General features: G+C 32.3%; 1 protein-coding gene across 3 annotated transcripts in view; it reads right to left on the bottom strand.

Moving 5' to 3' along the window:
* Positions 1–15870, bottom strand: part of SLC35D2 (solute carrier family 35 member D2) — a 58040-nt gene that overhangs the window by 31639 nt on the left and 10531 nt on the right. The window contains exons 2-4 of one of the 3 annotated variants that reach the window (XM_003761316.4): positions 9966–9999; positions 6308–6394; positions 3984–4051 (exon numbers count right to left, since the gene is read on the bottom strand). The exons of 1 other annotated variant lie outside the window; for it this stretch is intronic. In XM_003761316.4, the coding sequence (XP_003761364.1) occupies positions 3984–4051; positions 6308–6394; positions 9966–9999 (189 nt within the window). The remainder of the gene's footprint in view (positions 1–3983; positions 4052–6307; positions 6395–9965; positions 10000–15870) is intronic. One more of the 3 variants, XM_023497295.2, reaches the window with a different exon arrangement.

Genomic DNA, 15870 nt, shown 5'->3' with positions numbered 1-15870 from the left:
TATATATATATGGATTGTGGTTATTACATTATATTATAACCAAGAACATTATAACCAAAATCCACAGCTTCTAGATCAAAGGAAAAAATTGTAAGCAGTCAGGAAAAAATTGTAGTAGTGAGAAGCCACATCAGTATCATTTTATCTAGCAGCTACCATTGTAAAGGAGTGGAGATATATTAGATTATAATATTCCAAAAGGGAAAAGGATATGGAATTATATGCAAGAATAATTTACCTAGTAAAACTCTGTATAAGGGGAAGAAGTAGACCTTTAAAGAAAGAATTTCCAAGTATTCCTGAGAGAAAAAGTCTACAATTGAATAGAAATTTTTCAGTGTAAACACAAGAGTTTAAAGAAAGATTAAAATGTAAGCATATGTGATCATAAGGAACTTTAAAAAGAGAGAGAGAGATAAACTGCTTACATTCTAATATAAGGAGATGATATGTGTTTTACCTCCAAGTGGTAATCTTAAAAATGAAAAAGAAGAGCAAGAAGAATATGCTAGGAGATAAGGAAAAGAGAAAAATAGAGAAAATCATCTTGAACAATCAAGATGTGCAACAAGTCTATACAAACCAGGAAGAGAGCTGATTATACTCAAATGTCACATTCTTCTAAACTGTTCAAAAGAGGAAAAAATGCAGACACAAAGTTGGGTACAGAAATACATTTCACTCGACCAGAAAATCAGGAAGAAAAAAGCAAACAGATAATAAAAAGATTAAGGGAGTGATTAGTACTAAGCAAAACATGCTCTAAGAAAAGATGTTCAAAAAAATTTATAGCAGCTCTTTTGTGGTAACAAGGAATTGGAAACTGAAGAAATACACACAAATTGGGGGATGACTAAACAAGTTACAGCACATAAATGTGATACAATACTATTTATTATTCAGTAAGAAATGAAGGAGATAGTTGCGGTGCAACCTGGAAAGACTTGGTCTTGCATAAATGAGGCTGCCACCATATCTCTTACAGGTGGGACACCTTGTGATCTGCACTATATAATCATGAATACTCATCACCCCGTTACTACCTTACATGTGGGGATCTCATCCTTGGAAATTCATTTTTGAATGACAATTTTTTCTCTGTTACTTTCTTACCTGTTATTAAGATTTTTGTTTTATTATTTTTGAAAGATTATTTTAATCTTTTCTTGGATATTATTAGTAATGATTTTGAATTTTTTTGATATTATCTGGTAGGAATTTTGTCCATTCACTTTTATTTCTCAATTATTTAATTTTAAATATTTTGTATTTAATATTTTATTTTTTTCCATCCTGACACTCAAAAATGTTTTCGTTTTTTACCTTGTTTCATATTTTTTACTTTTCTTTTGCTCCCAATTAGATTTTCACCTCTCCACTCTAATTTTTATCTTAATTTTTCTTTATTATGAGCAAGATATTGTAGCTACAGCTCCTTTTGAATGTGTTTGCCATTTTGTTTTCATTTTGGGAATAAATACATTTTGTATACTTTTTAATTGATCTATTGTATTTCCACTATAACCATTTATTTCAGGAAAGTTCTACTTCACTGTTAATTTCATTTTCATTTTTTTGGATATTCTTCCTAGCCTCTTAGGGATAATCATTTTTCCCATAATCTATATGAAACTGACATGAAAACTATCATGTATCATTGATGTTACTACTATTAATGTAGGTATTAATGAAGCCTCGGGGTTATGTGGTTATAAGCACAAGCAAGTATTTTAATTTACAACATAATATTTGTATATTTATTTGCTATATTTGGATACTATGTAACAAGATCCTAGGGATTTCTGTTTGAAGGTTTTGGTTTGGTTTGTATCAACTGGCTGATACAGCTATTTCAACTATGATAACTATGAATTTGAGTAAGTGCCAAAAGTTTCCAAGTGTACCTTCTTCACTCTTTTGATCACTCATCATCTCCAATTCTATGATTTTTAGATCAATATTTGTATGCTTCCATGTTTAACCTATATCAGATGGCTTAGTGTCTTGGGGAGAGTGGGGGAAGAGGGAGAAAAATTTGGAACACAAGGTTTTACAAAAGTGAATGCTAAAAACGAGATCAACCAAATCATTTCTAATGGAGCAGTAATGAACTGAACTAGCTATACCCAGAAAAAGAACTCTGGGAGATGACTAAAAACCATTACATTGAATTCCCAGTCCCTATATTTATGCACACCTGCATCTTTGATTTCCTTCACAAGCTAATTGTACAATAATTCAGAGTCTGATTCTTTTTGTACAGCAAAATAATGTTTTGGTCATGTATACTTATTGTGTATCTAAGTTATATTTTAATATAGTTAACATCTACTGGTCATCCTGCCATTTAGGGGAGGGGGTGGGGGGGGGTAAGAGGTGAAAAATTGGAACAAGAGGTTTGGCAATTGTTAATGCTGTAAAGTTACCCATGTATATATCCTGTAAATAAAAGACTATTAAATAAAAAAAAAAAAAAAAAAAAGTGAATGCTAAAAATTATCTTTGCATGTATTTGGAAAAATAAAATACTTTTAAAGATTTGTGTGCTTTTATATCCATTAGAGTCATTCTGCACTTTCTTTATTCCATTTTCTGGCTGCTCAATGTTCTAAATTATTTTTTTCCACATTTTCTTTAATCTTTTATTTCTTTCACCACCACCATTTTCACAGACAGAGAAGCAGTCTGACAAGGTGGATCCAAATGCATGGATCTTGGACTCTGGAGACCTCAGTTCAAATACTTAGCAACTGTGTAATCATGAGTAAATCACAACTTCCCAGCATTATGCTGTCCTCATTTTAGACTTGGGAGAACAGCACTTTTTATTAAATCACAGATTAAAAATTGTAAGGGAACTCAGAGGTCATCTAATCTAATCTCTCTCATTTTACAGAAAGGCATAAAAATGATTTGTCCAAAATTACACTATTTCAGAGGCAGGATTTGAACCAAAGTTAATGTTTTTTATGCTACACAAGCAAATTGATAATGTCTGTGGATTCTATCATTAGAATACTAATGATGGCTATTAATATACAAATATAAGTTAAAACTTCAGAAATCTCACTGAGAGTGACATTTAGTCTTATTTTTTCTAAATAACACAACTGACATTTAGCACAACTGAAAAAAATCCTCTTGCTTTTATAAAATGGTGAGATGGAGGTGGGGAGGACAACTAGGAAGCTTAGTTTTATAATCACATAAGAGAATCTGAGTGATATAAGTAATATAAGTTTCAAAAAGAGATTAACTGGATTTTTAATTAAAATTTGGATGTTAAAATTTTTTAAAAGTTAATTCAATATGAACCACAACATAGCATTTCCATTCCCTCTGTTTTTGTCTGCTTGCATTTTTTATTTCCTCCTCAGGTTATTTTTACCTTATGTCTTAGTCCTATTTTTCTTATGCAGCAAAATAACTGTATGGATATGTAAACATACATTGTATTTAACATATATTTTAACATATTTAACATGTATGGATCTATTTGCCATCGAGGGGAGAGAGTCGGGGGAAGGAGGGGAAAAGCTGGAACAGAAGGTTTTGCAAGGGTCAATGTTGAAAAATTACCCATCTTGTAAAAAAAAAGCTATAATAATAAAAAAAATTTAAATAAAAATTAAATTAAATTAAATTAACTCAAGTAAATCAGCTGAAAATGTATCCTTCATGTTTTAAAATATAGAATGTTGGTTTCTCTATATTCAACCTAACATAGACAATTTTTGAGAATGGATAAATATCTACCTTAGAGTCAAGTCAGAAAGAACTGAGTCCAAATTCTACCACTGACCCCGGTTTCTAAGATATAATTTATAGTTTCTTATCTTTTTCAGTAGAGAAAGTTAATATATCAGGCACTTCCTAAACCAATGAAACCATAAGTCTAAACACTCCCTTATTTCTTCTCCATACCTAAAAAACAAACAAACACCATATAAAGTAGTCTGAAGTACATTTAATCTTAATTGTACCTTAGTTTACTTGTGCTTGATAATCCACTTATATGATTTCCAACATAAAGGAGAGGCAGAGGAAATAACTGCAATTTTTAAAAATGAAAGTGTGGTAGTTATTATAGATGTAACATTTTAAAAATATAAATATGACTCCAAAACATACATCAACAGAAGAATGTATTTTTCCAAGAATGATCATAGATTTGCATTGATTCATCTTATACTCTTTCCCAAAGTTTGCTATAAAATCAAGGATATGCATCTCTAAAATTGTTAGCTAGGGTTAAAATCACAACTAGTAGGGGAGGAAGGGAGGAAACTAACTACAAGTTAAAGCCATGATCTTGCCACCTCAGCACAGTGTCTGAGTTATCCAAACCTGAGTATTCATCTTTGCAAAGTATGCCATGAGTTATACAATTTACAATTTATGATTTTCCACATTCTTAAGATGGAGACAAAAGGAGCTAGATACATTAAAAGATATAGCCAAGATTAAATAGAGTATTAGCAGCACAGTTTTGACACACTGTACTTCAGTCTCCTGAATCCACTGAGTTATGCATAAAGCTATTGTTGGGAAGCTACTAAAGAAAATGAGATGTATAATAAATCACAGGCAATTTTTTTTTTGCAATTTTTTAAAGGAAAAAAAAACCTTAGTCTTTCATAAAATCACAAAAATCCAATATTAGAAATGTTTTAAGCAAAGGCAACATAAAGTTTAATGGTATAATGGATAGAATAACAAATTCAAGACATAGATTAAAATCCTGTTTCTAACACCTACTAGCTGTTGACAAGGCAATTCTTGCAACTATAAAATATGTGACTATGGACAAGCCACTTGAGCTCTTTAAGCCCTTTTGTCTCTATGTCTGTAAGTCTCTTTATCTGTAGAATAAGGATAATCACACCTATAGGCTCTAACTCAGAGAGCTGTTGTAAGACTCAAGTGAAATGTATATATACATATATAAATGTATATAAAGTTTTTGAAAACTTTGAAGTTCTATGCAAGATGTTTTAAATGTCTTAAATCAGCTTTAATAGCTTAAAATTGCCCCAAGACATTTGGAACATCCTGTATAAAGTCAGCTATTACCACCATTATCACCACCACCACCACACTATTACTATTACTGCTGCTGCTGCTGCTGCTGCTGCTACTACTACTGCTGCTGCTGCTGCTGTTGCTGTTGCTGCCTTTAGCTGAACTACAGGCAACAGAATCAACACACCTTCCTTTGCTGTTCATAGAAAGTGACTTTGCAATTTAGAGAAGGTGTTTTGATCTAAAACAAATCACTAGAGTATGTCACTAGAATTAGTTCCAAATATGGAGTGATTGCAACAGAGAGTAACAATTTTACATAAAAGATTTGCCTTCAAGGTTTGAGTCTTAAAAGAAATTAGAACTAAGAATTCTATCATAGTCAGCAGTCTAGTTATCATTATGCAAATCTATTAACCAAAATACCATCTGGATTTCAACAGCAAAGGAGTTCTAATCTCACCCCTAAGCATTACAACTAGAAAAAGTAGAGTATTGAGACTTAATATACCCAAGCTAAAGGAGATTCAGGCATTTTGCCATGAACTCTTGTCCAGAAAGAAAATCCACATTCTATGGGGCAGAAATTTTTTAAATGAAAGAATGTGTAAATTTGTTGATAAAATACAGATTAGATATTTGAATCTGTCATATTAATAGGGATATAACAACACAAAGCAGACAGTGAATATCAATGAAAATCAAAATCAGTCCACAATGGAAAATAAAAAACAATGTATTGTTTCCTTTAAAATACTTTGGATTATTCACTTAGATGCAAGAGTTCCAGATTTCCCTATTCCACTTGCTACAGTGAAAGGGATTTGAACACAGGAATCTACTTTCACCATCACATAACTTAAGGGGATTTGCCTTTGCTTGTGCCTGACTTCAAAGATCCACAGAAGTCCCAGGTGAGTGAGATAGTTTGATTGGAAAAACTGAGGTGTAAGAATAGGGGCAACACATATGATTTCATTGATATATGAAACTCTCAAATAAGGGAGCTCCTTCTACCAATGCAGGCACAATGCAGGCACAACACTACAATTAGAAGTTTTAGGAAGCTGCCTAGAGCACTGAGAGATTAAGTAATTTGCCAAGGTCACATGGTCTTTATGTGTCAGAAGCAGGATTTGATACAGGTCTTCCCAGCTCTGAAGTCAGCTTAATCCACTATGGATTTCTTCCCCTCCACTCTCATGATGCCTCCTCTTATTCACTCTATGTTCTCCAACATTTTCACATGCTTTCCACAACAACTAGAAGTACTTTTATTACATACCTTCACTGGGACGTTTTTGTTAAAATCAGGGAACTGAATAACTTTATTTAACTTAGATACATAAAGTATCACTATGGTGGTTGCCATCTAAAGAGAAAGAAATACCAGTAAAATGTATGAAAGAACTCTTAAGCATTAAAAATCATTAAAGTAGATATTATAATAAACAAATATTATGACAATTGTGAGATGCAGAAAAATAATGAATTCTTGAGATTTTTTTATTCTGGTCATTCCATGCACATTATTTCTATAAATCATTTTTTTGTAACAAAAATGTTTTTTAAAACTTTTCCTTTATTTCAAGTACATAATGTTATATAAATATATAATAAATATATATTACCTAACATGTTTATAAAATTATAAATAATATACACATATATTTATGTGATATATATATATATATATATATATATATATACACACACATATTCCTCCTCCTACGCCCTTGCACTAGCCCAAAAGAATTTGTTTCAGGTCCAATGTGCACAAAGTTTACAAGAACTATGATATATTGGTATGATAGAGGCCAGCACCAATAATAATAGATGGCTATATAAGACTATAAAATTTATCAAGTGATCTCTCCCCACAACCCCAGCCACCACCCCACCTTTGTCCCTTTTTTTCAGAGTTAAGAGAATATGAATATACAACCCTGCATATAATGTCAAGTTTACTTGATATGTTGGCTAGATTTAAGAAACTTCTCCCTTTTCTCTTTTTCATTCTCTATTATCATGTATCATTATTGGTAAAAGGAAGAAGGAAAACATATGATGCAAAAAGTATGTGTTATAAAAACAAAAAAATAATAAAATATATTTTTAAAAACTAATAAATAACTACCTAATAATTAACTACCTTGTGAGATAAGTCTTAGAACTATGAAACCTTGGAGATAGTAATAATAAAGGTTATTTATGGTATTCTAAAGTTTATCATATGCTATGCTATATAGAAAAATATTTCATGACCAGCAGGATGATTTCAGAAAGGCCTAGAGAGACTTACATGAATTGATACTGAGTGAAATGAGTAGGACTTTCTGATCATTATATATTTCAACAACAATACTATATGATGATCAATTCTGATGGACTTGGCCCTCTTCAACAATGAGATGAACCAAATCAGTTCCAATAGAGCAGTAATGAACTGAACCAGCTACACCCAGGGAAAGAACTCTGGGAGATGACTATGAACCACTACATAGAATTCCCAATCCCTCTATTTTTGGCCACCTGCATTTTTGATTTCCTTCACAGGCTAACTGTACACTATTTCAAAGTCCGACTCTTTTTATATAGCAATGGACATGTGTGTGTATATATATATATATATATATAGTATTTAACTTATATTTTAACATATTTAACATATATTGATCAATCTGCCATCTGGGGGAAGGGGCGGGGGGAAGGAGGGGAAAAGTTGGAACAAAAGGATTTGCAACTGTCAATGCTGAAAAATTATCTATGCATATAACTTGTAAATAAAAAGCTATAATAATAAAAAAAGTCCTTAAGCTAAAAAAAAAAAGAAAAATATTTCATTTTGATATTCATAAGAAACTTGTGAGACAAGAGGTACAGATAATATCCATATTTTACAGATAAGAAAACTGAGAGTGTTAAAGAGTCTTGCTTTGGGTCATAGCTAGTAAGTATCTGAAGTAGAATTTTAAATCAGTTCTGCCCAACTCCTATTCCACCATTCTCTATATTCACTAAATTTCAAGGATGGTGCTACATGGAAGATGAGCTTCTCATGAAAAGAAAAGAAATATATAGAGAAATCTCACCAAATGAGTGAATGAAAGAAAATCATTTAAATGCTATTATGTGCCACGTATGCTAGCAATGGTATGGCTAGAAAATGGGAAGTGAAATCTCATTTTAAGTAAGTGAAATCTATGTACTCAAGTGCTTTTTTAAAATAATGAACAAAGTAAAAGCAGAGTGGAATCTTGTATTCTCAACATCTCTATGTCTTTCAATCAATTGTGTGATATGGTTTACTGTAGAACACTACTTGTGAAAGTCCGCCTGCTCCTTTTAATACCCTCATGGAGATTGCCCTTGATATATATACATTGGATTGGAGTGTAAGGATTCAAAGCAGAGAGGCTAATGAGGTAACAATTGTATTAGTCACTACAAGGGGTAGTGAGGAGTTGAATCAGGGTGTAAGTAGAAAGAAGGGGGCATATGTGAAAGATGTTATAGAATTTGTAAGTAAAAGATCTGGCAGCTAATTGGATATGGAAGGTGACTGTAAGTGAGAACTTGAGCACAATAAGGAGATTGTCTAATTAGTTTTATTGCTCCTTGGAACACAAACTCAGACTATCAGTATTATATAAAATAGATTCATAAGATTATTTTAAAGATAAGTGTTCTATAAGTGTTAACATAGTACTAGACTTGCAGTATGGAAGACCTGGGTCCAAATACAGCTTCTGATATTAGTTGTGTGACCCTAAGCAAGAAACAATTTCTCTGAGACTCAGTTTCCCCATCTGTAAAATGAAAACAAAATTACCTCACCTACCTCAAGTTTGATGTGAAGTCTAAAAAAATAATGTATATTAAGTATATTGTAAATTTTAAAATACTATCTAAAATCTTATCATTTTATTTTGAAAATGAATTGAAAGAAATTAAGAAAAATGGGTGCTTTAATCATTTTTATCATTATTTTTATTGTTGTCTTCATTACTAACAATTCTAGAATATAATCAGATTTTATCTAAGCCAGATTTTCGGGGAAAAGTACATCCCAATGTTTAGTACAAAAAATTATACTGTTTTGGCTATATATAACTAGATTATGGATGTTTTTATGTTAACTAGTACAGAAAATGAAGTCTCACTCAGACCGGGTTAATATGCAATCCTGAAGTTTAAGTTCTGGGAAAAGGAAAAAGAGGGACCCTTACTGGATAATAAAGGTTTTATTTGTGGTTCAGTATAAGCTATTGAATATTTTAACATTTTTACAACAAATTCTATTTTAAAGAGTTTTATTTAGATGATTGTATTTTCATTTTTCATATTAAGTTTGTCATACAGAAGTAGTATAATATGTGAAGAGAAAGATGGCCTCAAAGTCAGGAAGACTAGGTCCAAGTACTCTTTGTGATGAGTACTAGCCATGTGATCTCAGACAAGTCATTTAACTTTGCATCATCTCAGGCAATTTTCTAAGAAAACACAGCTTGGCACTGAAAGAGGAAGTGCCTCCCAGAGGATAGCTCCCTATATTATTAAAATCCCAAGATCTACTAAAAAAAAAAATATATATATATACATATATATATACATATATATATATAATATTCCTGGTAACACAGGAGTGCCAGAATCTAAGATATTGAATAAACTTGCTACTGAAGTCAATTTAAAAATTAGAATTCCAATTCATTCATTAGAATTCTTTCAAGAGAATGGTTCCTCTGCCAAAAATTTATTCTATGATTTTATCTCAGAATTTTAGGGCTAGAAGGCACTTAAAAATCATCTATTTCAAACACTTCATTTCAAAATCCACTCTAAAATCAGATCATTAGCTTTCTATTATTCTACAAACAAAAGCATTTAAGACTTTGCCAGCAATGCTACCAAAAGATAAGAAATTGGTTTGTTTCACTTACCTGTCCAACTCCAAGAACTAAGGGTGATGGGAAACTACAAAGAACACAGAACAATAAATACACTTTAGTATATAATAAAAAGTTGTTGAAATGACAAAATATGCATAATGAAAATAACATGAATGGGGATGGAGATTTTTTAGTCAATGTAAATGCAAATATAAAATGTAAGGGCATTGTTTAATTTTTCAAACTGAGAAGATTAATACATTCAATTTATTAATGTTATTTAAACAGGTTTCAATATTTGGTCACATACTTTGATTATTTATAAAATTTTATTTCCTTTTTTTTCCAAATTGCTCTTGCTGAAAAGTTTTTTACAAATTTACCTACCCTTTAATTTGTAAGGGATCTCAAAAGTCAGCTAATCCAGCTTAAATAGATACCAAAATCACTGGAAAGCCACTTGTGAAAAGTACATTATGGAAAGCAGTCATTTTAGGTAATGGTTAGTGTACATAGCTGATGACATCCCATCCAAATGTAAATCTGTGATTTTATGATCCTCAACAAGTAAAAATAATAATAGCTAGCATTTACATAAGGCTCTAAAGTTTGCAAAACACTTTATAACTATTACTTCATTTGATTCTCAAAACAACCTTGGAAGGTTAGTACTATTATCATTTTCATTTTACATAACAGAAAAGTGAGGGACATAGTAGACAAATGACTTATCCAGGATCACACAGCTAATGTCTGAGACCAGATTTTAACTCAGATCTTCCTAACTCCAGGTCCAGTGCTCTATGAACTACTGTACCCAGCTGCCTTATTAGATAAAATACATTTGTGATCTGACCTGGGCAGACTATTCCCAGTCTTAGTTAGAATGCCTCTCAATGCAGGCTAAAACCTCATTAGCACATTCTTTACTTATATTAAACATCCAGTTTACCAAAATTCTTACATCTTTTTTTTTAAGAGATGAACTGCTCTTAAGTCACACTTTCCATTTTATACTTAGATGAAACTGATTTTTTTTTACAACACAAGTGCAAAATATAACTCATCCTTTTTATTCTATTAAATCTGGCTCAACATTCTAGCCTGTCCAAATTATTTTTTGTTCCTGATTCCATCATCCAGGGCATTAGTTACCCCTCCCAATTTTTTATGATCTACAAGTGCAGTATGTCCCTGCCTTTAACTCAGTCACTAATACCTACAGGCAACTGTTGGAGTTGTCTCCAATTTGAGTATTCCCTCTAATTATGACAATCTCTGGCATATAATACAAGTTTAATAATTGCCTTAATACACATTCATTCAGTGATATGACCTTCAAGCTAGTCATACATGTCCAATTTGTATAGCTTTTATCCATGTCCTTCTATAAATTTATGGCAATAGATCCACCCAGAAGCTGAAAGTTCTCCTTAAACTTTCTCTTCCTACTTGAGAATGCCAAGAGCATGCAAGCAATGGAGCTTAATGACACTCATTCTCATGTTGTTTGTTTTTTCCTGGTCATGCTTTTCCTTTACAACATCTTTTACATCATTCCTCCTATGCAGGTTACTTGTGATATGCCATTGATTCTTTGGAAATTGTGGCATTCTATGAATTACACATATATGATCAGACATATGTGATAAGACAATATAAACAGAACAATGCTGGAATTTTTAAATGGACTTTTATTTCAAAGAAAAGGTTGGAATTACTAGTTTCCCCCAAACAATCTAGTCTGTAGTCTTATTCTTGTTCAATTCTGAGTTTATCTTATTGTCCATTTGCACTTTCCATCCATGATATATGTGCTAATAGACTAACTCTATAGGTTATATTATCTATACAGTTGCAAATCATAATGTTGAATAGCCATTCTTTATCTACTTGTTTTATTCCTATGTGGATAGTTTGATTAAACTTTTTTGAGTGATTATAAATCTTATTTAAGAAGATTTGAAATGCTCCAGGGTTTGAAGCTATCAGCATAATACCATCTGCAAATATAGGTATCTGGATGATTTTGCCATCTGTAAAATATCCTTCCTCAATCTGAACCCGTCATTGAATTTCCTGAATAACTGTGGCAAATATTTTATTGAGCATACCTTATGCCTCATTTGATATAAATAATCAAAGGATCAAATAAAATTTTCTCATTAGGTCTTTTTAGGTATTTTAGATAATATGTGTGCATGCATACACACATACACACACACACACACACACACACACACACACACACACACACACATTCATGGCAGACCACTTGTTGGAGAATTCCAAAAGAGACATTTCGCTCTCCTTTTAGTCAACAAGAAATAAGCACAGTGAAGATCTTATATTCTCTAAAGCTTTCCTGAATTATATAATGGTCACCATGCAAAAGTCAACTTGTTCCGTTTCAATAATTTCACCTAGTATACCCTTAATTCATTGGTAGCTTCTTCTTTTTTTGCATACAAGGTGGCCCTGAAAAGATGAAGCTGAGAAGTAATAAGAGAAAGAAGCTTCAAGTGGAGATGACCAGCAGAGTCTACATGTCCAGCAGCAACTAGGAAACTAAATATCTAGCAAAAAGCAGTGTGATAAAATCACCAAAGAATATGTCCTGCAGTCTCAGAGCTGGTATTTTTCTGGTTACATATATTCTCTACTTGTGACTCCCTACTTAAAACAACGCATACTGCCTATACAGGGACAGTATTCTTTAAGACGATGTGTGTTTTTGTGGAAGAGTATGTCTCAAGTTTATAGCATGTTTTTCACCATTTTCCTCTTTGGCCACTTTTGCACCAAAGTAATTGACAAAGAAAGCATATGTTTATTTTTTTTGAAGATCTTATAAGTTGTTCATACAATTATTCCACTTTTTGAATAAAACCAGGAAAACATTACACAAAGTAACAGCAAGATCCTGTGATAATCAAGTATGATAGGCTCAGCTCTTCTCAGCAATACAAAATCAAGTAATCAGGTTTTGTAGGGAGGGGTCTAGATAATATTCTTACATTTAAGATCTTCTGTAATGAAAATTCAATTATCTCAGTTTTCATTTTATGTCTTCTTGGATTACAGCTATTCTGTTACTAGTGAGAAGAGTCACATATTCAAGTCAGAAGGAATCAATACCATAAGTTAAAAAAAAAAAGAGTCACAGATGAGAGAAAAGACATTCTAAATAGATCATATGAGTATCACACAACTTGAAGAAAATATTTTGGAAAAGAATTCAAAGTAAACAGGCCAGTTTCCAACCTAAGGAATCAGATGATGATGCTCTGAAACATACAAAGAGGACAAGGAAAGCAAAGAAATAGTAAATTACTATTATGGCATTAAAAATGATGAAAGGAATGGTTTCAAAACACCCCAAAAATGATTTATGTGAACTGATAAAAAGTGACATAAAAAAAAAACAGAACAATGTATACAATATACATGAGGTAAGAGCTGGCATCAGTTAGCAAGATCTGGATTCATGTGTTGACTACCAGTCTTATCACTACCTAAAAGTGCTTTCTCCAAAGTGACTATCTCAATTGCCAAATCTTTTCTCAATCATCCTTCTTGACCTCTTTTCAGCCTCTGACAATGTTGGTCACTTTCCCCTTTTTATTTTTCTGTCTCTCTGTCTCTGTTTCTATCTCTGTCTCTCTGTCTTTTTCTGTCTCTATCTCTCTGTCTCTGTCTCTCTTTCTCTCTCCCTTCTATATATTTGTAACTACTATCATTTCCTAATTTTTCTTTCTACGTGACTACTTCTTGGTTTCACTTGCTTGATCATTATCCATATCCTGTCACTAAGAATTGGTAACCCAGTCAGTCTCTCTATTAGAATCTCTTCTCAACTCACTTTGTAATCTCTCTTGGGGACCATATCAGGAGAGAGAGCATTTGATCTGGAATCCTGAAGATCTAAATCAAATCCAGTCTCAGACTTTTTGGGCAAACCACTTAACATAAGCCTGTTTCCTTTTCTGTAAAATGAAGAAAATAACATTTATCTCTGAAGGTAAATGTGAGGATAAAATGAGATAATATTTGTAAGTACTTTGTTAACATTAAAGCACCATATGAATACTAATTCTCTCTCTCTCTCTCTCTTTCTCTCTCTCTCTTTCACACACACACACACACACACACACACACACAGTGTATATTTATTTATATGACTAGTTTATATATACACATGTGGGCATAGAGGTATACATTTATACATAAACAAATGCATACATTCATGTAAATAGGCACAAACAGCAAAGAAGAAGCAGCTCAGACATGTTTTTCCTCCCATTCTGTAACCCTTTGTAAGAATGGAATAAAGAAAGGATATTTCACAGAAGGATAGAATTTAAGAGTTGCATGGAAAGGAATCCTCTCTACAAGAGAAGTGATCATCCAACCTTTGCCTGAGGAGCTAGAAGAAGGAGAAACCCATTACCACTTCAAGCAGTTCATTCTAGTTTTGTCCAACTCTAATTTTAGGAAAGTTAATTTCCTCCTCTCTTTCCTAAAGAAAGACATAAAAGAATATTATGCACAACAGCAACAATATAATGAAGATAACATTGAAAGATGTGATTTCTGGTTTAATAAATATTATTTCTAATAGTTCCATCTGCTTGATATGAAAATTCATTTCCATCTTTTCTGGTATGAAATGACAAACTAAAAGAATACATGAAGGGGCAACTAGGTGACACAGTTGATAAAGTACCAGCCCTGAAATCAGGAGGACGTGAGTTCCAATCCAGTCTCAGGCACTTAACACTTCCTGGCTGTGTGACCCTGGGCAAGTCATTTAACCCCAATTGTCTCAGTAAAAAAAAAAAACAAAACCAAATTAATGATTTGAAAAAAAATTTTAAAAAGAATACATGGAGAAAGTATGGAAGAATTTATATGCACTGATGCAAAGTGAAGTAAGCAGAACCAGGAAAATAATATATACTATGATCATAACAATGCAAATGAAAAAAGGGGGAAAAACAACAATCCTCAGTGCTGTTCAATTAAAATGATTAAAAAGCTTGGTTCTGAAAAGGTAAGACTATGGACCTCCTTCCCTTATTTACATAATTGAAGAACCATCGATATGAAACACTATATATACTATATATATATAGTTCAGCTGATGTATTCATTAATTTGGTTAGACTGCCTTTTTTCCCTCTCTCCATTTTATTTTGTGATGGGAAAGAAATGGATCTCATTATATGAGAGCATATTTTGGAATAGAGATAATAAAAAAAAATCCAAAAACATTTAAATGACAAAGCATATGTAACTATTCATATCATAGTTACATCTGTTTATCCATTGCAATAATTATATTTAAGAGAGAAAGTATGTATGTGTGTGTGTATGTGTGTATTTTGGGGGAATGTATAATAGAGTTACTTATTACAAAATTATTACATGCCAAAATAAGAACTTTTTTTTTAATTAAGGAAAAATATTGTCAGTGATGAAGAAAGGCAAGGAGAAATTACCTCAGATCCTTGCAGAGGAATTTATTATCTAAAAGAATTAGCAGATCCAGCATTGTCTCTACTGGGCCTGTGCTCTAAAGAGAGCATAAAGGAAGGAAATGGAACCACATGTACAAAAATGTCTGTAGCAGCCCTTTTTGAAGTGACAAGAAACTGGAAACTGAGTGGATGCCCATCAGTTGGAGAATGGCTGAATAAGTGATGCTATATGAATGTTATGGAACATTATTGTTCTATAAGAAATGATCAGCAGGATGATTTCTGAGAGGCGTGGAGAAACTTGCATAAACTAATGCTAAGTAAAGTGAGTAGAATCAGGAGATCATTGTACATGACAACGGCAAGGCTATACAATGATTCTGATGGACGTGGCTCTTTTCAACAATCAGATTCAGGCCAGTTGTGTTTTTGTGAGCAATCTGCACCCAGAGAGAGGACTGTGGGGACTAAGTATG

The sequence above is a fragment of the Sarcophilus harrisii genome, chromosome 1 (assembly GCF_902635505.1).
Source record: "Sarcophilus harrisii chromosome 1, mSarHar1.11, whole genome shotgun sequence".
Classification (NCBI taxonomy): Eukaryota; Metazoa; Chordata; class Mammalia; order Dasyuromorphia; family Dasyuridae; genus Sarcophilus; species Sarcophilus harrisii.
This window is presented reverse-complemented; position numbering and strand designations above follow the sequence as displayed.